At 51.0% G+C, this 23,547-nt stretch overlaps 1 protein-coding gene across 1 annotated transcript in view; it reads left to right on the top strand.

Moving 5' to 3' along the window:
- Positions 1 to 23,547, top strand: part of CASS4 (Cas scaffold protein family member 4) — a 38,381-nt gene that overhangs the window by 10,361 nt on the left and 4,473 nt on the right. Inside the window, exons 2-5 of the mRNA XM_043553629.1 lie at positions 13,573 to 13,995; positions 19,833 to 19,934; positions 20,938 to 21,018; positions 21,902 to 23,227. Of these exons, the coding sequence (XP_043409564.1) occupies positions 13,573 to 13,995; positions 19,833 to 19,934; positions 20,938 to 21,018; positions 21,902 to 23,227 (1,932 nt within the window). The remainder of the gene's footprint in view (positions 1 to 13,572; positions 13,996 to 19,832; positions 19,935 to 20,937; positions 21,019 to 21,901; positions 23,228 to 23,547) is intronic.

Here is a 23,547-nt window from a genome sequence, read left to right as displayed (position 1 = left end):
ATACACCCACCCTAGTGGCTATTTGCACCCAGAAGGATGGGAGGGAACCAGGGAGCAGATCAAGGGAATGCGTTGGGTGGCCGGCCCCATCCGCACCCAGGGCTGTCGGGTCCAGCCCAGATCTGCTCGCAGGAACAGCTGTGAAAAGAGCACTATTCACGCCCAAGTGTTTTAGACCCACACCTGTCGGCCCTCCGGCACAGACTGCTACAGAAGACCTTCCCTTCCCAAGCGGCTTCTGCCGGTGTCTTCCAGGACACGGAATGGTCACCTTTAAACACAATCTCCTTAAAGGATCAAGATGAGAGTGAATGTGAGTATCTGAGTTTCTCTCTGCTGGCCTCCATTTCTTTGCAACTCTAACCATGCGAAGGGGGCCGTGACGTGTTATTTCAAATGTTCCCCCCAAGTTAGGGAAGCCCGGAAGGACGGTCCTCCGATAGCTGTCGCACCGGTGGGAGTAACTGAAAGGTGCTCTGTGTCCCGTGTTTTGAAACCAAAAAGAGAGAATTTACATTTTGTCTAAAAAGCTGTATTCTGCTCGGTTAATTTTTTTAAGCTTCCGTGTTCCTCTAAATATAAAGGTAATTGGGGAGGGGAGGGGAGAAGCGCGTTTCGGTATCTCGCGTTCAGTTAAATGACCTCGGATCCCTTTCTCCACATCCTGGAACCTCTTCATTCGAGAACTTGTCCACTTGTACAGAGGGGTTGCTGGGGCCGAAGCTCGCTGATTTCCCTGGCCTCCCCGGCAGACAACAGCAGCTTCTCCTCAGCCTTCTCTCCTTTACCCACTTGGCTAAGTCTTTAAAAACCAGCTCCAAGAGAATCAGCCCTTCCTTATGTCGCAGGATGATGCAAGAAATCACTCAGCTGTCACTTCATTAAAAAAACAAGCAAACAAAAAAAGCCCGAATATTTCCGAGACCGGAATGCAGATGACTGAACCAGAGCTGTCTCGGGCTCTACGATACCACAAATGAATTCTCTCACTACATTAGGCATGACAAGTGGAAGGATATTATTAACTGGGCGCCGTTGCAAATCTCAGGGCAAGTTCTGATTACAAAATGCACCATTTTGCTATCTTCTGTGACTCTTAGTTCCCTAAACCTGGCAGAACTGTACTTGGAAACGTAAACGTTGCTGTGGAAAGCTATTGAAATCCACGAGGGAAGACAAAAGTTAAGGCAACAGCCTCTTTCTCGGACAATTGTTTCAAAGAGGGATTCTTTTTTTTTTTTAAGTTCATTTATTTATTTTGAGAGGGGGAGAGAGAGAGCACAAGCAGGGGAGGGGCAGAGAGAGAGGGCAGGGGGGAGAGAGAATCCCAAGCAGGCTCTTGGTTTACAAAATTCTAACTGTACCGAGGGGCGTGGGTTGCAAGCGTGTTTTCCTTTAATCCCAAACCTCTATAATTTCCTGGGCTCTGGTTCCTCCGGCCAGAGGGAAAGCCCCAACCAACAACTTATGTCATCTTCCAGAAAGATGCTATCCTCACAACAGCATAAATGGGGACATACCGTATGCGCAGTTGGTCATCCTGATTAAATTAATACTGCATTTTGGAGATTGTTCCATTTCAACTCACATACACTCTACCTCATTATTTTTAATAGCTGTAGAGTATTCCATTATAAAAGTGTATCATTATGTACCAGTAATGACAGTCAAGCTATTTCCTAAATTTTTTTTAAGTTTATTTATTTATCTTGAGAAACGGAGGGTGAGCAGGGGACGGGCAGAGAGAGAGAGAAAGGGAGAAAGAGAATCCCAAGCAGGCTCTGTGCTGTCAGCATGGAGCCTGACGTGGGGCTCGATCCCACGAACCGTGAGATCATGACCTGAGCGGAAATCAAGAGTCCGACGCTTAACCGACTGAGCCGCCCAGGTGCCCCTAAGCTATTTTCTGAATTCTTCGGGCAGGATCTAATTCTGATAAATGGCCACACAACTTACACAACTGAGTTAAAATGTAGTTATCAGCTTCCCATTCCTCTCCCCGGGGCACACTCTGTCATTCGCTGCTCCGTGAAAATGCACATGCCCACTGGTGGAGTCGGTACCAAGCTCTGCGATTTGTGGGCCAAAAAGGCAGACTCCAGGGTCAAAACTGCCTGTGTTCCATTCTTGGTTCTGTTCCTTGCCCTCTGAGCAACCTTACGCCACTCAATCACCCTCTCTGTGCCTTAGTTTTCCCATCTCTCCAACACTAATCGCGGTAACTGCTTCATGGGACGGTGCATATCAAGGGAGATCATCAAGGCTAATTACTTATCGCAGCGCCTGGTGCAGATGTTGAAAAAGTGTCGGCTACCCCATCTATGAGCCATTGGCTAAGTCGTAAACTATGACAGTAACAAGATGCCTGACTCAATATGCATCCAGAAGATTAAAGGGGAGGGGGCGTCTGGGTGGCTTGGTCGGTTTAGCAGTTAAGCATCCGACTTGGACCCAGGTCATGATCTCGCGGTCCTCAAGTTCAGGCCCCGGGTCGGGCTCTGTGCTGACAGCCCAGAACCTGGAGTCTGTTTCGGATTCTGTGTCTTCCTCTCTCTCTGCCTCTCCCCTGCTCGCACTCTGTCTCCTTCGCAAATAAATAAACATTAAAAAAGAAGAAGAGGGGGCGCCTGGGTGGCGCAGTCGGTTGAGCGTCCGACTTCAGCCAGGTCACGATCTCGCGGTCCGGGAGTTCGAGCCCCGCGTCGGGCTCTGGGCTGACGGCTCAGAGCCTGGAGCCTGTTTCCGATTCTGTGTCTCCCTCTCTCTCTGCCCCTCCCCCGTTCATGCTCTGTCTCTCTCTGTCCCCAAAATAAATAAACATTGAAAAAAAAATTTAAAAAAAAAAAAAAGAAGAAGAAGATTGAAGGGGATTTTTTTCTTTGATCAATTACAGGAAATTACCATTAGCTGACACGCCATGTGTAAGAAGAAGGCTGCATTGTTGTGTAGGGTTTGCAAACTGGGAATCCTTTCCAGACCATCTCTGCTGTAACTTCTTACGAGCCTGTCTACCCTCTCTCCTCTTTCCAGAGGTTACCTCACAGAATGCTGTCGCCCATCAACACCTCTCACAGGAGTAGCATGAAGATACTTTGTTTCTTCCTCAGGATTGTCCTTCTTCCTCTGTCCTTCTTCCCTTTTCGGAGGGTGTGGGTGGGAAAATGGAGGTGGTAAGGGGATTTTGCTTACGCTCTTGGAAACTTTTTTTTTTTTTTTTAACATAAGTGCTTTTAAAAATGATGGAAAATAAACAGGCACAAACCAACCCACAGCCCCGGTTCTCTCTGCTTTGATCTCTCCAAGCCTGTCTGTGTAGTTACATAGTGTGAAACACTTCCGATTCAATCAAGGAGAGAGGGTGGTCTCTAACAAGGATCAAAGCACTTTGCTCCGCTCTGGGTCTACGTCTGAGTGTCCGAGTCTGGGCTCAGCTGCGCTGTAAAGACATACAAGAGAAACTTTCACTGATGTGAAAGTCAAAGCTCCCACATCCAGGGAAAGCCCTTGCGAGCTTCAGGGATTCATACTTTCCATATGTCAAAAGCTTCGAAATACATACACTGTATGCTTTTTTAAAGAGATTGTGGTTTATGTGTTACTATGCTCTCCGGATCCTCAGAGGGGAAGTAGGAACAATTCTGCCACCTTCTCCTAAAGAATTCTTGGAAACAAGTCATAGAACCTATGAGACAGAAGCTAAAATGCTAAATGTGGACATTTTTCAAAGAAGGATTTTAGTAGAAGACAGGTGCCCATCTTACGAGCAATGAGGTTCTATGACATTGTAAGAGCAGGGGTCCAACCGTCACTCGCTGCTCAGGGTTCCTGCCTCATGTACCGTCTCTATCGTTGTGTGGGGCACTCATTTATTGCTTCCTGCTGTGAGCTGGTGACCTTGTGGTACGATTTATGTTCCCAAGGGAATGATGATATGCCGGCTACTTTGAAAGAAGCCATCTCGGGGTCTCTTGTATCCCCGGCTGCGAACTTTTTAATTTTAGGAATACAGGAGTCCAGAGGGTGGGGATAGCGCTTGTATTAGCTGTGATGCTGATCTGACCCTCGTGAGGGGGGTGGGGAGGAGGAGGCAAGCAGGAAAGGGCAGAGAGACAGAGTCTCATGTTGCGAGCAGGTGGCTATTAGTCTTGGCTATAACATAACCGGGCAAGGTGGGGGGCAGGGGTGATTCAGGGCAGATCACCTGTTAAGAGGAGCCCTGCGCTGAGTCAGAATGCTCTAGCCTCCTGCCCATTAACTTTGGCTTCGCAAAGGAAAACAGTGTGGGGCCTCTAAGACCCCAGCAGCGGGCTGGACTCAGCCCCAGAGCGTGTCATGTGGCCCAAGAAGTTATATTCTAAAATCCGTGTGAGCGTGCCAGTCTCCAGCACTCGGCCTGCCTCCCTCACACCCACTCCTGCGATCATGCGAGCCTGCTGCAGCCCAGGGATGTCTTTCAAGCAGCTTCTTCTGAAAGTACATGCATGTAGACTTTAGCGAATCAGAGCAAGAGGTTGACTTGGATTTGGAGAGGCCATTCGGGCTCAGGAGTCAGGCACACTTGAGTTTGACTCCCCTCTGCCACCGCGGGCTGCTGGGTGACCTGAGGCAGGTCATGTGATCTCTCCCGGTCTCAGGCACACGCCGCTCTGAAATGAGGTAAACCCGAAGACAGCATCTCCCAGGGTCCCCCGTCCTGCCCTAGCGCTCCGAGTTTCTGCCGCTTCGCTCTTCCAAGCGAACTAAAGAAAATAAAAATGGAGAGCAGAGCAGAAAGGCAAGCCGGGCTCTTGCAGGGTCTCAAGCTGTGTCCGCCTTCCTGGTCCAGAGAGTGATGAGCGGTGAAGAAGCGTAGAAATGAAGCTTCAGCAGGTGGCCTCTCTGTAGGCTCGTCTCAACCGGTTCCGCTTAGACTGCTTGCTGCTGCTGCTGCCTCTCTATGCCGCTGCAGAAGACAGAAAGTACAAGCACCAGCTGTCTCCATCTGCTTCTTATTTTCCCCGGCCCATTCTGCGTCCCTCCTCCCTTCTCCGGCACTTGTGATCCTGCCCTGTTTTCAAGACTCGCCTCAAAGACCGCCTGCCATCCTTCACTACCTCCTCCCTACAGCTACCCTAAATCCAGCCTGCCCCCCATCTCCCACCCGGACTGGGTGACTGGCTTCCATGAGGCTCTTTGGCCTCCCCGTAGCCCCCTGCCAATCCCTTGCACCCAGCTAGCAGATATATAGGCAGCAGCCAATAGGGAATCAAGCCCCACATCCCTTGTTTACTTCTCTCCAGCCGGTTCATCTTTCAGTTCCTCCGGCCCACCACACACACACACACACACACACACACTCCGTCACTCCAGCCCTCACACATTTCTCTTCCCCTGCCTCGATGATCGTCCCCCCCGTCGAGATCTGACTAACTCCTACCCACCCCCAGAGCACGCCCCCCTTTCTCCCTACCCCAATAATATTTCTCACCACTTCCTGTATTTTCCATCATTGCCGTTAAGAGAAGTAGAAACCCTGTATTGATTTCTGTGAAAATCTGTTGGGAGTTGATCTCCTCTGCTGCAAAATGCGTTGGCGTAAGATCAGGCTCTGCTCTGTCTCCAGCAGAGCCCTGGGCGTATAGTAAATGCTTAACACAATCTTCGCGAACAAATGCACGAATGCCTGAACGAACAACATCCCAGATTTCTCCAGTTGTAGCTAACTACTCTCCCAGCTCATTGCCGATTCAACATAGATGAACACATTGCATCTGGCAGCTGTGGGAAGGTCTCCCAGAAAGGGAATCGTATTCTCTGCCTTTTTGTTTCTTTCTTCCAAGTGCACATTCATTTTCCTTGTCCGTCTTCCAGCTGCCGCACGAAGAAGAGCATTTGAGGGAAATGCCCCTTTTGGAGACTAGTTAGCACCGTTTCTTCCACGGCTCGCAGGATCCGACTCCCAGCGTGCCCACAGGGAACAAAAATATAAACATATGTCCTCCTTCGTGTCTTAAATATCTACGCGAACGTTTCCAAATTCACACCCTATTTAAAAAACACCCTGTGAGTGGCCCCAGAGATGATCGCGTTGGTGGTTAGGTTGCCTTCGCTGAGCTGACGGTTGTTTCCATGCCTTGTCCGTAAAGAGCTTGGCGCGGCACCAGGAACACAGGTGTGGGACAAGTGTTTGTTGCTATTTCTTCCTCTCCCCCCACTGCCAGCCTGCCCGAACAAAGTCCGGCTTGCCCTGTCTGGATTCCTTCTTCAGAGTGTCTGCAACATCAGCGTCTCAGTCGTGCGTGGGTGCAGAGAGGGAGGCTAGCCTTCCATGGGTGGTCAGGGATGCCTCGGCAGGAGGTGACTTTTGAGCGGAGGCCTGAAGGAGGAGCCAGTCGTGCAACCATCTGGCGGAAGAGTGTTCTGGGCAGGAGGCATAGCAAGGGCAACGTAAGCTTAGCGCATCTGGGAGAAGTAAGAAACCAACGTGGCCGAAGGAAAATTAATGGATGGAGAGGGGGGCTGGGGGGGCGATCAGGCAGAGAGTGTAGGTTTTGTTCCAAGTGTATGTCTAAGCAATTGGAGGTTTTTAAACCAGAAACCAACATGATCTGATTGGTGTATGTAAATATTTATGCGCATAAATGTCTGGAGAATGGATTGTAAGGGGAATGTGCAATAATAGATGTGAAGACAGCAGTGAGAGGCGAAGCGGCCTTAGACAGGTCATTTCACCCCCCTGAGCCCCGGTTGCCTCCTCTGTAGAGTGAGGACAAGAAAAGCCACCTCTGAGGCTTCTAAGATTTAAGGCCCCATTCAATATAGTCCACGGTTTTCTTTTTAAAAAACATTTATTTTTGAGAGAGAGAGAGAGAGAACCCACAAGCGGGGGGGGTGGGGTTGCAGAAAGAGAGGGGAGCGGAGGATCCAAAGCCAGCTCCCCACCGTCAGCACAGAGCCCGATGCGGAGCTTGAACTTGGGAACCTTGAGGTCGTGATCTGAGCTAAAGTCAGACACTTAACCGACTGAGCCTCCCAGGCGCCCCGATATAGTCTACTGTTTTCCAGGTGAAGAAAGACCCCCCAAGGTTCCTCTCTGGTGTTTAATTCTTCCTTTGGAACAGAAACTTTGATACGCTTTGTTCTTCAAACTCTGAGACATCAGTGGATTGCATGAGGTGTCCAGAGACATCCCTGCCAATTGTAACGAAATCTCGTGCAGAAGGGCATCCTGTGACAGCAGCACACGTAGGATTTTCCTTTGCTGGGAGGTTACATCTTGTAAGGTACGCGCGTTTGCAGACAGCAGGCTGGAAGCGTGAAGTAAACCTTGTCTCCGGAATTAGATCGGGGCTGTCCATCGTGGACCGCCGTGGGTGCCCGTGGGTGGGTGATCATACAAGCCCCCTGTGCTCTGGAAGATAATCCACTGCCTTTCACAATAGGCAAGTGCATCAGCCACGCTGATGCCAGTCGGGACACTCCGCAGCAGCTGCCCAAACGCAGCAACTGCTCCGTCTGGACATACACACCATCTTCTTTCCAGACAGACGCGAGCACATCTCAGACGACCAGCTTTCTCTTTTCCGGACGCATCAAGCGGGTTTCATGAGATTGTGATGATGGGTTAGAGACTGGGTTGTTGTTGTTGTTGTTTTTCTTGCCAGTGTGGACAGTTGAAGTATAATTTTCAGAAAGGTAAAATCATGACCCTCATGAAAACATAAAACGAACTCCTGCCAAAGGTTTCATTAAACGGATTAATGAATGAGAGAACCACTAGAATGTGAAAACGAGGTCAAAGAGCATTTGAGAATCTAGGTATTTGTAGGCAATTTAATAAAGGAATATCAAGGGGTGCCTGGGTGGCTCGGTTGAGAGTCCAATCTCGGCTCCGGTCGTGATCTCACGGTTCGTGAGTTCGAGCCCCGCGTCAGGCTCTCTGCTGTCCCTGCGGAGCCCGCTCCGGGTCCTCTGTCGCCCTCTCTCTTTGCCCCTCCCCGGCACGCGCTCTCTCTCTCTCTTTCAAAAACAAACACTTTTTAAAAAATAAAGGAATACTAAGAAGGGATTGCAGGACTCCTTCGAAATCCGGTGAAAGTCTGACAAAGTGTTACACCGCCAACTTTCAAGTTCTCTTCTTACCATACAGAGATGATTCGCCTCTTTAGGGAAAAAATCTACAAAGCAGCACGGAGCTTCACTCAGTCCTGGCCTTTAATCCATCCTCTTTATGAGGCTCTAAAACTGTGTTCCCTCTAAATGCTTCATCTCTGCCAGCTTCTCCGAGCTGAGCACCCACATTCACTGGAAATGTGCTTAGAACACATTGGCGGGACAGGAATTGAGTGTGCTAATCTGCACTCAATTAGCCAGGTCCTGCAGCCCATTTTCTGGACATCTCAGCGGTCATTTTCACCGAGAGCCGCCTGAGGGGCTGGGCAGAGAGTCACAGAGAGCATCCTTTTTGACCCTACTCTAGACAGAAACGGGGACTCTCATCTTGGTGCTGTCTCTCTATCTCCCGAAGACTTGAACACAGGCACATTACACTACTTGTCCTTATCTACCCACTAACTCAACAAGCAGACGATGAGCACCTACCATGGGCCAGAAGCCGGGGATGCAGTGAGAGCCAGGGAGGGGCGCTCTCTTGGAGCCTGTGCCCGGACACAGACGCCAAATAGATGATCACCGACTTAATGAATTACATGTGAAGGTCGTCAGTACGGACCTGGAAATGCATTGAGCGAAAAAAAAAATGGAGAGAACCAGGTGGGTCTGGGAGAGTCTGAGCGTGAAGAAATCCTTCGGCGAGGAAGAGACGTCTAAGATGCGTCTAGAAAGATGAGCGGGTCTCACTGGGCACAAAGCTGCTGACTATTTGGGGTGGAGGGTGTAGCCTGTGTGAAGGACTCAGGCCCCACGAAGGGCGGAGTGTGTGGGACGATGAGGAACTGATACCCCGAGCCTTGGAAATGTAGGCGAGAGTGGAATTGCGTAGGGCCCTGAGGGTTTGGGCAGAGTTGGGGCTACAGGGGAGCCCCAGGAGGCTCACAGAGCGGACCATCCCATGACCAAAACTGGTATCCCCGAACTCAAGCACGGGGAACGGTGCTGTACCTCGTGAACATTGAGCCAAGGCTGGCTGCGCTTGGGAAGGAATAAGTGACCGGCTAAGGGGACACTGCGTGGGTCTCACCCCCAGAAGGCAAGCGGTGTTTATTAGCCCTAACTGGGCTCTCTGCTTTTCAGTGTCACCCCGTAAACTCACTCCGCCTCCAACCGATGGGATTTGCACCATCCCTCTCAGGTGAGCGTTTCGGTTCACATGGATGGGAGAGGAGACGCCCACGGGCAGGGATGCCCTTCACAACACACATGCCCGTAACGCTGCGGAACCGTGTTCCCTCTTTTAAAAATGAGTTGGAGGGGCGCCTGGGTGGCTCAGTCTGTTAAGCATCTGACTTCGGCTCAGGGCACGATCTCGCGGTCTGTGAGTTCGAGCCCCGCGTCAGGCTCTGGGCTGATGGCTCAGAGCCTGGAGCCTGCTTCCGATTCTGTGTCTCCCTCTCTCTCTGCCCCTCCCCCGCTCGCACTCTGTCTCTCTCTCAAAAATAAATAAACATTTACAAGATTTTTTTAATTAAAAAAAATAAGTTGGAGCACCTGGGTAGGCTCAGTTGGTTGAGCGTCCCGCCTCGGCGCAGGTCATGATCTCACAGTTCCTGAGTTCGAGCCCCTCGTCGGGCTCTCTGCTGTCAGTGTAGAACCCGCTTCAGATCTTCTGTCCCCCTCTCTTTCTACCCCTTCCCTGCTTGTGCTCTCTCTCTCTCTCCCTCTCTCTCTCAAAGACAATAAATCTTTGAAAAATAAATTTTAAATGAAACGAGTTAATGGTGGAGTGTAGCGGGGAGGTGACCCCTTCCCAAGTTATCCACTCACAGGGGCAGGAAGGCTGTAGCCAGTTCTCCAGTTTTCAGTAGTCTGGGCATTTCCAAGAATGTGTTACAAAAACATTTCAAGTTTCCATGACAAAGATTTTAAAACAAACGCAGCATCCAACAAAGAGCTCATGCGCAGGTCATGGGGTGTGAGGAAATGGGCAGTCTCACACCCGGGGGTGGGGGGTGGGGGGAATATAAATGGGTCAGCCATGCCTGAGGGCAGTGAGGGAAGGAGGAGCCCCAATGACCGCCCTGCCAACTTCCCACCTAGAAATTTCTCTGGGGAAATAAATAAGGAGGGTTGCAGATATTTAGCTACGAAGATGATCATCTTAGCGTTGTCATAGCTAAAAACTGGAATTAGCTAAAATGTCCCAGAACCTGAGGGGAAGGCATGATTCGTCCTTACAAGGGAAAACAGGACTGCTATTTAGAAGGATACTGAACAGGGGCGCCTGGGTGGCTCAGTCAGTTGAGCGTCCAGCTTCAGCTCAGGTCATGATCTCACAGTATGTGGGTTCGATCCCTGCCTCGGGCTCCGTGCTGACAGCTCGGAGCCTGGAGCCTGCTTCGGATTCTGGGTCCCCCTCCCCTGCTTGTGCCCTCTTTCTCTCTCTCTCTCATATAAATAAACATTAAATATATATATATATAAAGATACTGAAGAAAGCAATTTATTAACACAAAGATGTTCATAATCTATTATTAGTGGGGAAAAAAGATTGTAGCATACGATCCCATTAAGTTTTAAAAATATAACTGACTTGGGGGGCCTGGGCGGCTCAGTTGGCTAAGCATCCGACTTTGGCTCAGGTCATGATTTCACAGTTTGTGGGTTCGAGCCCCACATCAGGCTCTGTGCCGACAGCTCAGAGCCTGGAGCCTGCTTCAGATTCTGTGTCTCCCTCTCTCTCTGACCTACCCCTGTTCTATCTCTATCTGTCAAAAATAAACATTAAAAAAATTTAAAAAAAAATTTTTTTAATGTTTATTTTTGACAGAGAGAGAGAAAGAGAGAGAGAGACAGAGCATGAGCAGGGGAGGGGCAGAGAGAGAGGCTCAACACGGGGCTCGAACTCACAGACCGTGAGATCATGACCCGAGCCGAAGTCGGACCCTCAACCAACTGAGCCACCCAGGCGCCCCTAAAAATTTTTTTTTAATTCAACTGACATGCGATGCCTGGAGAACTCAGTCAATTGAGCATCCGACTCTTGATTCTGGCTCAGGTTATGATCTCACAATTGTGGGATCAAGCCCCCCACATTGGACTCCAGGCTGGATATGGAGCCTACCTGAGATTCTCTCTCTCTCTCTCTCTCTCTCTCCCTCTCCCCCCTTCTCTCTCTGCCCCTCTGTCACGTGCTTTCTAAATTAATTAATTAAAGGAAATACGACTGACTCTAGGTGCATATATATGAACAAATGTGCACAAGATGTCAGGTCATGAACCAAAGAAGTGACAGTGGTTATCTGTGGCAGCCATTTCCGTTCCCTTCTATTCGCTTATCACTATTTTATACCCCCTCTGTAATGAATTTTTATTTCTTTGCAGTAAGAAGAAAGTTCCATGCACAAAAATTGTTCATAATCCCCTAGGATCTCAACTGCAGGAGGTTTCACGTGGGACTTCTCAGTGCCTATTTGTCTGCATTCTAGTTACTGCTTCTCAGATACATACACATGTCACAGTGTTTCTCTAAATCCATACTGACCTGACTGTGTGTTTAAGGTGATGCTTTTTAGCAGTTGGACATCCAATTCCATTTTTGTAACAGAAAAAACTTTATGCAAAAAAAAAAAAAAAAAAAAGGCCACACTTCTTCACAAGCATAATGGGATCGTTGGTCATTTTTGCTTTGTTTTATTTGTAAATTGCATGTACTAGGAGCTAATAAGCATCAAAAGTATAATTAACTAAATTTAATTGAAGAAAGAAAAAAGCACCTGGAAGGATAAATACTTAAAATGGTATGAAAAGTTACCTCTGAGTGGCGGGATTATGGGTAATTTTCACAGATTTCTTTTTTTCTTCTCTGTATTTCCCAATTTCTCTGTGTCAAGTGTGCACTAATATGGCAACAGGTGACTCCATTAAGCCCCACAGAAACAAGTCGCCTTCATTTAATTCGGCAGAAAGTTCAAATAAGAAGGAGGTTTGCTTACCCATTGCTGCCATTGCTACGAGGTGATTTTCCTTCGAGGGTCAGGGGGCGAACAGAAAGAGCATGAGTTCTGAGAATGAGGGAGACTGGGTTTTGATCCTGGCTACATGACCACAGATAGACCGGTCCTTAACCGTTGTGTCTCTGCTTCCTCACTCACCAATTAGTGAACATTTACCGAGCATCTCCTATGCACCTGAGTGCGTGTTCGATGCTGGGGACAGAGCAGCAAATAGGTGAGCTATGGTCCCGGTAGTCACAAAACTTCCAGCCCAATCCAGGAGAAAGATAATAAGGACCAGACAGAGGGCGCTGTTATCGCTAGGACAGTAACCGCCAACCTCTACAGAGTGCCTACTGACTGCCAGGCACTGTTCAGTGAGCTTTGCGTGCATAACAACCCATTGAATTCTTACCCCTACCCCGGGAGATATTAACATTAGTCCCATTTTACAGACCAGGAAACTGAGGCCCAGAGAGAGTAGCCAATTTGCTCCAAGGCACACAGCTAAGGAGTGGCAGGGTCAGGATTTCCAGTCAACTATGTGTTGGCCGCACTCACGCACACAGGTCATGGCCATCACGAATTAAAACAGTGGCTGTTGGTGGGGATGCAAACTGGTGCAGCCGCTCTGGAAAACAGTGTGGACGTTCCTCAAAAAATTAAAACTAGATCTACCCTATGGCCCAGCAATAGCACTGCTAGGAATTTACCCAAGGGATACAGGAGTGCTGACGCATAGGGGCACTTGTACCCCAATGTTTATAGCAGCACTCTCAACAATAGCCAAATTATGGAAAGAGCCTAAATGGCCATCAACTGATGAATGGATAAAGAAGTTGTGGTTTATATACACAATGGAATACTACGTGGCAACGAGAAAGAATGAAATCTGGCCTTTTGCAGCAATGTGGATGGAATGGAGAATGTTATGCTAAGGGAAATAAGCCATACAGAGGAAGACAGATACCATATGTTTTCACTCTTATGTGGATCCTGAGAAACTTAACAGAAACCCATGGGGGAGGGGAGGGGGGGAAAAAGAGGTTAGAGTGGGAGACAGTCAAAGCATAAGAGACTCTTAAAAACTGAGAACAAACTGAGGGTTGATGGGGGGTGGGAGGGAGGGGAGGATGGGTGATGGGCATTGAGAAGGGCACCTGTTGGGATGAGCACTGGGTGTTGTATGGAAACCAATTTGACCATAAATTTCATATATTAAAAAAAACAACAAAAACCTGAATTAAAACAGTGTGGTGAGAGTACGTTTGGGACACTCCACAAGTTAGACTTCCCCGAGGATATGACCTTTCACCGGACCCCCAAAGGGGAGGCGGGACTAAATCAGGCAGAGAGCAGGGCCGAGAGCCTGTGGGGTGGTGGAAACCCACGAATGCGCTCTAGTGTCTCTCAGCCAGCGGTGTGGGTAGAATGGTTTTCGGCCACAGAAATGACGATGAATTCTTTCTCCTCCCGCCCCCAGACCCTCCTGGCCAGAGCACTCTATGACAACCACCCAGACTCTTTCTACGAGCTGGCTTTCTGCAGAGGAGACATCTTGACCATTCTAGAACAAAACGTGCCAGAAAGCGAGGGCTGGTGGAAGTGTCTGCTCCACGGGCGGCAAGGTCTGGCCCCTGCCAACCGCCTCCAACTGCTCCCTGAGGTCCCCGCAGACAGGCCCTGCCCCCCCTCCCTGAGAGGCCCCGGGGAAGCCCTCACCAGCTCCAAGGAGACCTACCAGGCGCCCACCCTGCTCAAGCCCCCGACTCCAGGCCCCGTCTATGAGCACATGAAGAGCTGGGTGGAGGGGCCCCCACCCACCACCGCCCAAGTCTACGAACTCCCTGCCCCGCCCTCCAGAACCGGAATCATCGGTGAAAAGACCCTAAGCGTTCCGCAACAGGTATGCGTGTTTCCAAGTCAAACAGGTGGGGCAAAGGGTGTGTAAACTCAGGCAGGGGCTTCCCTCTGCCTTGAGTTCTTGGTGTCCTTCAGGAGATTAAATGTGCAAAGTGGGGACCTAAACCAGGCGTGATCCGGTGAACTTGTATTTGGCCCCCACTTCAGTTAGCACTGATATTCTCGACACCCCGGTGATTCCCTCGCTCTCCAAGACATCCATGCTTTACAGGAAATCAAATGTTGAGTGCACCTGCTCACAGAAGTATTATGGATTTTCCCGGCACTAGGATGGGTTCAGGGGCGAGAAATTACTCAACAGACTTAACATCTACACTCCCTTCAACCAAGAAACTTGACTCCCAGAATTGCTACAGAACTACACAAGAAGGCAAAGCAATATCTGGATGAGGAGGCCATGACCATTGTAGCATTTTTTTGTTGTAGGGAAGAATCAAAGATGCCTAAACGTTTGTCGATGGGGAGATTGGATGGGGAGATTGGTGACAGAAGTTTTGGCATACCTCTGCCACATACTAGGCATGTGCGAAAAAAAGATGGGATCGTTCTTGGAGGCAAAAAAGAGCCATTTAAACAAAAACAACCAAAAACCAAAATGACCCGTGTGTATATATGTGTGCATGCTCACACGTTGAAAGACCACCCACCGGGGCCCCTGGGCGGCTCAGTGGTTAAGCATCCCACTTCGGCTCAGGTCATGATCTCACGGTTTGTGAGTTCGAGCCCCGCATCAGGCTCTGTGCTGACAGCTCAGAGCCTGAGGCCTGCTTTGGACTCTGTGTCTCCCTTTCTCTCTGCCCCTCCCCTGCTCACGCTGTGTCTCTCTCTCCTTCAAAAATAAATTTAAAATATTTTTTAAAAAGAAAGAAAGAAAGAAAGGAAGAAAACACACACCAACAGTGGTTCCTCTTTGGAAGTGGAATTGGTTAAGGAGAAAGTGAAAGAAGGCGTCCAGCAGGGACCTTTATTTCATTCACTCCTGTGTCCCCAGCACCTGGGACTGTGACTCCCATAGGTTGGTACTCAGTAAATATACAATGAGCAGAGAGATCAGAAAATGGGTTTGTGTGTTATATATGGCCTGTATGACAACTGCGATTTTAAAAAATAGCACTTAAAAAAACAGAGGAAAAGAAGCATTAGGTAAACGCAGAATAAAAACTTTTTTTAAGAAGGAAAGCAATTTAAAAATCTTTTTAATGTTTATTTTTGAGAGAGGGAGAGACAGAGTGTGAGTGGGGGTGGGAGTGGCAGAGAGAGGGGGGAAGACAGAATCTTAGGCTCCAGGCTCTGAGCCATCAGCACAGAGCCCGATGCGGGGCTCGAACCCACGAACTGTGAGATCATGACCTGAGCCCAGGTCGGACGCTTAAGCGACTGAGCCACCCAGGCGCCCCGGAATGAAAGCAATTTAGAGAAGAAAGGAGAAAAACAGCGTATCGTTTTCCCCCAGGCCCAGGCCTTGATGAGGGGCTAGGCGTGCAGAACACATCTGCACGGTCTTCAGCCACTGTGGGCGTTTCCCGCATTGTTCGCTTTGCTCTCGGCTCAAAGGACACTTCCCACCTGGCCAGAGCTCTGGGCAGGGGTCCTGGCTTAGTGTGTGTCCAGGAAGGACTCTCCCCCTGGTGTGCGTGCTGGGGGCCCTGGGAAGTTTCCACTAACCACCCAGGCCTCCTCCACACCACTTCCAATGACCTCTTCAAACGGAAAGGTGTTGGTTTCTTAAAATATTTTGAATAGCTCAGATGTTCTAACCCCCCGGGCTGCCAGGCAGAGGACCAGACAGCCTTTACATGGAACAGCTGCCACCCAGGGGCGCTGGCTCCAAACCCCAGAAGGGCGCTGCTCGAACCTACTGTGACAGCCCCTTTCTCCGGAACAGCTGGTCCACGTCGAAGCCTGGCACGTTCCGCTGCTGTCTGAGCAGCTGACTCAGAGCAGGGCCACGGTGTTGTTCCTCCGAGAACCAGTGGCCTTTGCCGAAGGCAAAGTTTGATTTGAGTCCCCCCCTCTCCCCCCGTAAAAGACAAACAGGTGTGATGACTGTTGTTGACCAGGTACCCCGAGTGCCTGAGCCAGTCCAGGCTCCTCCAACTTCAACGTTTGTTACACGAATGAAGAGACCGGGGACAACATGGCACCTCATGACCATGGATGTAACTTCTAGACTGGCGCTGTGATAAACAGAAAAGGGTCAGAGACTTGTCCTTACCATGAAGCGTGTCCGTGATTGGAGCCCTCGCTCGTGTGAGGCTGTGGCCGTTGACAGAAACCACAGCCACCAAAGGGGAATTCAGAAACCCGGGGCCCTTGGCCGCTCGAGCAGGCTTTCTTGAGGTGGCCCCAGTAAAGCACCTGGGGAACTTTCCTGCCTTTTTCTCCTGCTTAAGTTGGAGAATCAGCAGTCCCGAGTTGCCTGGCTGGGTCACTGGGCTTCTGGGGCTGTGCTGGGAGACTGGACATGTCCCAACACCCTCTGTTTTCCTGTCTGGCCCTGCCGTGTCTAAGTTCTCCTCGAGTTGTGCCTTCTGGTGATTCTAAGTAATTCCACTGTTTCTTCTACTACGAGAAGGAAGGAGCTAGAACAAATGGATGAAAACCAGTGGGGAATCATCTGATCCATGGAAAAGGCAGACCTCTCTGCGCCGCTCATGTAATAACCTGGGAGTTAGCCTGACTCCGCGGCGGCCGGGGAAATGCATTCTGGGTGGAGCACTGGTTTATAGAACTAGGCAGGTCCAGCCGGCTAGCTCAGAGCTGTTTTCCCACGGGCTTGGAACTGGCAGGTGGCCCACCTCCCAGACTCCCCTCATCCCTGTGCCAACTGTCCCTAGGTTAAGCTTGGCCAAAAGTCAAAAACCAAGAAGGTGAAAATAGGTCACCTTTCTCAAGTCGACTGATCCAGGACCCTCCATGTCAGAATCAGACATCTCTATGGCTGGGAGAGACCTCTGCGGATCTGGGGAACAACGCTTCATTTTACAGATGAGAACGTTAGTTTCCAGGGAGGTGAAATGGCCCAGCCAGGGTCCCAGGGTGTCGAATACCAGAGACTGAAGCTTCCTCGTGCCCGTGTGGGGCTGACTCTGCCCCTAGACTTTGAACGCCCTTGCTCTCCGTTTTCCTGACTCTGTGGCTGACACTGCTCTTTGCAGTTAGGTTGTATTTTATTTTTTTAGTTTATTTATTTATTTTTGAGAGAGAGAGAGAGAGAGAGAGCACGCGCGCGCGAGGGAAAAGAATGATTGGGGGAAGGGCAGAGACACAGGGGAACAGAGGATCCGAAGCAGGGTCCGTGCAGACAGCAAAAAGCCAGATGGGGAGCTCAAACTCACAAACCGTGAGACCGTGACCTGAGCGAAAAAGTCCGACGCTTAACCGACTGAACCACCCAGGTGCCCCCGCAATTAGCTTTTTATTGAGATTAATCTACAGATCCTCAGGGCACCTCTTAGTCACTAGTATCCATATCAAGAAATAGAACAAAACTAGCACCTCATGAGCCCCCCTCCCACCTTCTCTGAGTCACTTCCTCCAGGGTAACCACTATCTCGAGCTTTGTTTTACTTTTTATTCCAACTTCCTTAATATAATATACTAGCCCGACTTTTTTTTTTAATCACCATACAAAGAACACATCTGATGTTGGTTTGAATTCAGAAAGGGGAATCTTTCACATTTCAAGTGAAAAGCGTCCAACTTCCTGGTGGAATCACTCTCAGACCCACTAGTTCCCAAACTGGAGTTTCCGTCTGTCCCCCCGAACCTTTCGAAACCATATTTCTCAAACATGTTCTTTAATTGATTGCCATCTTGAACCCATGTTTTCCAAGAAACACGGGCGTTTGTGAACCAGGTTCCTCTACGGTGGAGCACCACCGTCCTAAACCAATCAGCCTGAGACTGACAGGGACAAAGTCAGGTTTATTGCCCACCGGAGAGAGAGGGGTCACGTCGCATAGGGACCTCGGGGCATCTCACAAAGAGAAGAAGGTAGCATACATCGTGATGAGGTTGGGGAAAGGTGGGGTTTAGCGTAAACAAAGCCTGTCTTGATAGGCTCTAAGCAAAACAGGGCAGTGTCTGAAGGGTCGGCATCAGCCCAGACTGCAAAGCTGATGCAGGCTGCTCCTTCCTTGGGGACCGCCAGGTTGAGGTAGATGTGGGACACAGCACCTGCTACCCGCTGTCTGAAGCTCTGTGTTGGGGATGAAAAGCCAGCCTGCCTCGCGGACGGGAGTAGGCTGTTTCCTTCTCGCTGATAGAGCTTCAGGCCATAATGCTCTTGGGAGCCCAGGATTTTAGAGAACCAGGTTTCTCTGTAAGAAATAGTTGTCCCTCAGAAGGACGTTATTTTGACACTGGGCAGCTGAGTGCGTCCGGGGGAAGACACGTTTGTCCTGCCTGCTTCGCAGTTGCTTTATCTGAGTCTGTTATTCCGGCCTGATGAGTGGGGGGCCCACTGTCTTCTACCTACTGTCTCAAGCTGTACACGTTCTTTCGCCCAAAACGAGCAGATCGATTAGGAAATACGAGCACTCACTTCATGCCGGGCACAGAGCTGGGTCACCCCCCTGAACAAAGGGACCCCGATCTAGTCCTTCCCAGCCTGAATTGCCCTCCCGGTCTCCGCACATTCAGGTCCTAACCATCCACGCGATCCAGTTCGGAAAGCCCCCTGCAGTGACAGGTTCCTGGCTGCCAGATGGGAAATGCAGTCGGCCTCTGACAGATGCTCTGGACTTGACCTTTTGCTCTCCTCAAGGCCCTGTCTCGCTTTCCAGCCTGTGTCCTGGCTCCGTCCATACTTTATTTCCTCCTTTAGACCTTGACCCTGGCAGACGGCACCCACCCCCCTGGAAAATCACCCCTTCCCGCGCCTCTCCTGGAGACACTCTTGTTTGAGAGGGCTGACGTGGGGCCCCCGCAACAGTTTTATTTTAAAGTTCGTCAGGTGATTGGTTCTCTGGCCGGGTTTGGAAGCTGTCGCCCAGGAGCAGCTAGCCGGGTACCCGGTCTAGAGTGGACATTCACTGCAATCCAGTGACTCCAAGGCTGAGGCCACCACTGGTCTGGTCACCTCCCGCGGCCCCATCAGCCCTCAGCTGGAGCGACAAGTTCCGCGACCCGCCCCTGCCCCTTCCACACCCCCGATAGTCCCTTCACTTTACACCCTTAGAGCCTCTCTGCCTGCCTGGCTCACGACTACATCCTCAGCATCATCGGGTGAACACATTAGTAACCTCGGGTTCGAATCACAGCCTCAGATCCCGAGCGAACTCAGAATAGTCTGGAGGCTGGCTGGTGCTGCATATCCCCACACTCCCCGGGGGCACTCGGAGACCCAGATTCAGGGCCCAAGACTCCCCGGGAGCACTCAGAGACCCAGATTCAGGGCTCAAGACTCCCCGGGGGCACTCGGAGACCCAGATTCAGGGCCCAAGACTCCCCGGGGGCACTCAGAGACCCAGATTCAGGGCCCAGGACTCCCCGGGAGCACTCAGAGACCCAGATTCAGGGCCCAGGACTCCCCGGGAGCACTCGGAGACCCAGATTCAGGGCCCAGGACTCTGCATTCTAAGCTGCTCCCTGCTGAGGCTGAGGCAGGCAGAAGACTGCCCTCCACCACGGGACCTGCCCCTCTCATGTCCTGGGCTCCCCCACCCCCGCGTCTGAGCAAAGGGCCGCGCGTTATGGGTGCAGGGAGAACACCTCCACGCTGCGGGGGTGCCTTCGCTGTGTGAGGGTAACACGGAGCCTGAGCTGTGGACACCACGGTGACGTTTCTTTCCCACGGTTCTTCTTTTTCTCCCCAAGGCCCTCTTCACGATTCCCAGACCCGCTCGGGCCTCGCTGCCTGCTCGGCCTTCCCAGGTGTATGACGTGCCGACCCAGAGCCGGGGCCCCCCGGTGCTGAAGGTGAGTCTCAGCCGTGGCCCTGCCCCACACATGAGGCTCTCCGCGCCACCCAGATGGCTCCCCCGCATCCCTGCAGGCACCGCCCGCCTCTCCCACACCTGGTTTTGAACACCTCCCACCTGCAGGTTCCGAGGTGGGCCATTGATCACTGGCTCGGGGACAAAGTCTCCTCCCTGGGCTCTGGGACAGGCCGGTCGCCTCCAGCCTCAGCCTCCTGAGATGCTCCCCCCCCACACCCCCCCCACTTCTGGTCTGGCTCTTGCTCAGGTTCAGGTGTGACCCACATCTGGCCCTTGGATGAATACACTTGATCCCTTTGCCGTGACAGGTGCCAGGAGCACAGGCAGGGCCACGTGGGACAAGGAGGCGCTGGCCTTGGGCACAGAAGTCTTAAATAAAGACACATACAGGACTCACCTCCCTCACCTCACCCTCACCCCGGCCCTCTCCACCCTGTTTGTTTGTTTAATGTTTATTTATTTTTGAGAGAGACAGAGCATGATCAGGGGAGGGGCAGAGAGAGAGGGAGACACAGAATCCGAAGCAGCTCCAGGCTCCGAGCTGTCAGCACAGAGCCCGACACGGGGCTCAAACCCAAGAACCGTGAGATCATGACCTGAGCCGAAGTCGGATGCCTCAGCAACTGACTGAGCCACCCAGGTGCCCCACAAAGTCCCAATTTCCTTGATTCCTTTTAAAGTCAACCCTAAGGCTAACTTACAGAACTAAATGAGCCACTGTTTTTAACTCAGGCCCACTGCGTTTCGTTCTCTCTCTAGTTTGCCCCCATCTTCGGTCGAGAAGGCGAGCTTTTTAAAGCACAGGGTCCGTTGTTGAAAACATAACCATGTAAGCTTCCGCCTTGCAAGCGTCATGACCGGAAGCCCCAAAGTTTTCAGTGGTTTGCATTTTCCTTTGGAAAAAACACTGGCGTGGGCAGAGTCTGTGATGTGCGTCCATCGGGAGGGAAAAATCCAAGCTATCCTTTTCGGTCTCTCCCCAGGAGCCAGAGAAGCAGCAGTTATATGACGTACCCGCCAGCCCCCAAAAGGCAGGACTTGGTCCCTTGGCCAGCCAACCAAGTGTGAGTATGATGAGACGCGGAGATTTGCTGCTAGGAAAATGTGAGCCTTCTCCGGGACGTTCTATCAGCGTGGTCCAAAGTAGGGATACAAATGCCTCACAGCAGAACTTATTTCATTTGGAAACCTGATGGCAGTGATGTTCAGGAACAGGGTGGGCGATGTGGTTTGGGTGAGTCCTCTAGCTTCTCCGTGCCTCAGTTTCTTATGGCGGACTAATTGTGAGAATTGAGAAATTCCTGCAGAGGACCTACTACGGTGCTTGGCGCGGAGCAAAAGCCCAGCGGATCTCAGTTAAATGCTTATTATTCTATACCTCACAGATGTGTTAAGGTAGGTTTTTATTTATTGGAGAGACGCCTTAATTTGAAAATCTGGAGCCCGTGTTCATCGTTGAATTCTGTCCCATGGATACGATGCGTACGCCTATACCCAAGGTTATCAGGGAAGGCCTTACAAAAGAGGGGACATCTCCACAGGGTCGTGAGGGTTGCATAGGAGTTTGTTAGGTAGAAAGGAAAGGGTGGGGAGGGCTTTTAGAACAGAAGGGCTGGTTTGGGCCAAATGAAATACAGTGGGCTCAGTGAGTACTCTGAGTTCAGGGGACAGTAAACAGCCTGGGCGACTGGGCCCACGAGGAAGGTGGTGGCAGGAGTGGTGTGGAGGCCTGAAGGTGGGTGCAACCAGATTGTGAAGGGCCTCGAGCAAAACCAGCAATGGGGAGCCGCTGAAGAAGCTGGAGTAGGGGAGTGACAATCAGATTTTTAAGAAGCACAGTACCTGGCATTTAGGAGGCCCTCAGCCTAACACACGTTCGTCAAAGGAGTGGCTCACACCCTCTCTTTATCGCTACTAACCCGGGCAGTTTTGTTTGGTTCTTCACAGGGGCAGAGCGCTCCCCTGACGTCAGCGATCGCCTTGAGGCAAGGCGGCTACAACACGTTACCAAGCCCTCAGAAATCTGAGTGGATCTATGACACGCCAGTATCTCCGGAAAAAGCTGGCACAAGAAACGCATCTCTAAGCAGCTTTGCAGAAGGATCGGGGCCCCACACTCCCCCCAGTATATGCTGCTCCCCCCAGTATATGTCCAGCCTCCACTGTCCTCCAAATAGCAGAGCAAGGTCCCTCGATCCATACCTGCACAAAAATGTGCCCATGCAGAAAAAACTCAGCCTTCCAGAAATTCCTACGTATAAATTTCTGGCCTCGAGGGACACGTTCCCCTTGGACGAAGGTGTCGGCTACAAGGTTCCTTCCAGCTTTCTGATGCCCCGAGCGGAACAGCAGAACACCAAGCCAAACATTTACGACATCCCTAAAGCAACGCCGAGAGGCCCTCGGGCCCAGCACGAGCTGGGGAGTGCCGACGGGGCTTCAGAGAACGTCACGGACCGTGGCTCCTCGTGGCTCTCGGGACGGCCACCATCGCTGTCTCCGGAAGCGGACAGCCTGTCCGTTTCCAGCTCCGACAGCCGAGCCAGCATTGTCTCCTGCTCCTCCACGGCCACGGACTCTTCGTCCAGCTCCTGCTCGGAGGAGGCAGGGAAGGAGCTCTGCTTGGACCCGGACTGGGCCCGAGAGACAGCAGCGTCTCTGCAGCACAAGGTGGCCGGCTCTGTCGCAAGCCTGATGCTCTTTGTCAGCAGGAGGTGGAGGTTCAGAGACTATCTGGAGGCCAACGTCAGTGCCATCCGCAGGGCCGCCGACCACGTGGAGGAGTCTTTGAGGGCTTTCCTGGATTTTGCCCGCACGGTCCGTGGGACCGCCTGCAACCTCAGTGACACTCACCTTCAGGCCAGAATTAGGGACCAGCTACAGACGATCTCCAACTCCTACCAGATCCTGCTCGGAACGAAGGAGAGCCTGGATAGCTGCGATTGGTCCCTGGAAGTCCTCGTGACGGACGAAGCCCAAAACAGCCCGGACGACCTCGAGAGATTTGTCACGGTGGCGCGGATGGTTCCGGAAGACGTCAAGAGGTTTGCCTCCATGGTCATTGCCAACGGGAAGCTCCTTTTCAAGCAGAACTGTGAAAAGGGAGACACCTTGCAAGTGACCCCAGACGCACAATTTAAGTTTGCCGAATGCATCCAGCTTCCCCGAAGAGAAACGGAATTATACCAAAGAAGTGCTCCTTTTGATAAACAGAAGGAGAGGGAGCACTCCCCTGAAATACTAAAGAAAAACGGGACGAGTATCTGTGAACAGGTGAGTTCCGAGTGGCAGAACACAAGGAGCCCTTCAAATTTTATCTGGAGACGTCGCCCATCAGTTAGATGCTGAGAACCCTTCCGTAATTGTTAGAAACAGTTCAATAACTGAATGTCGCATGATGATAATCTTTCGATAATTTCTGAGAGACGTTGGTTCCATTTTCCAGAAAGTAAAATTCATGGAAGTGCTGTTCTAGATGAAATCTTATTAAGAAGTAAGATAGGCATTTGAACATTCAGGCAGATTGGACGTCTTCTGGAAACGTGGTGTCTTGGGGCTTATCTCTAACACCAGGGTTAGAAAGGACTTTGAAA

Source organism: Prionailurus bengalensis, chromosome A3 (genome assembly GCF_016509475.1).
Source record: "Prionailurus bengalensis isolate Pbe53 chromosome A3, Fcat_Pben_1.1_paternal_pri, whole genome shotgun sequence".
Taxonomy (NCBI): domain Eukaryota; kingdom Metazoa; phylum Chordata; class Mammalia; order Carnivora; family Felidae; genus Prionailurus; species Prionailurus bengalensis.
The sequence above is the reverse complement of the archived record's forward strand: the minus strand, read 5'-3'. Positions and strand labels throughout refer to the sequence as shown.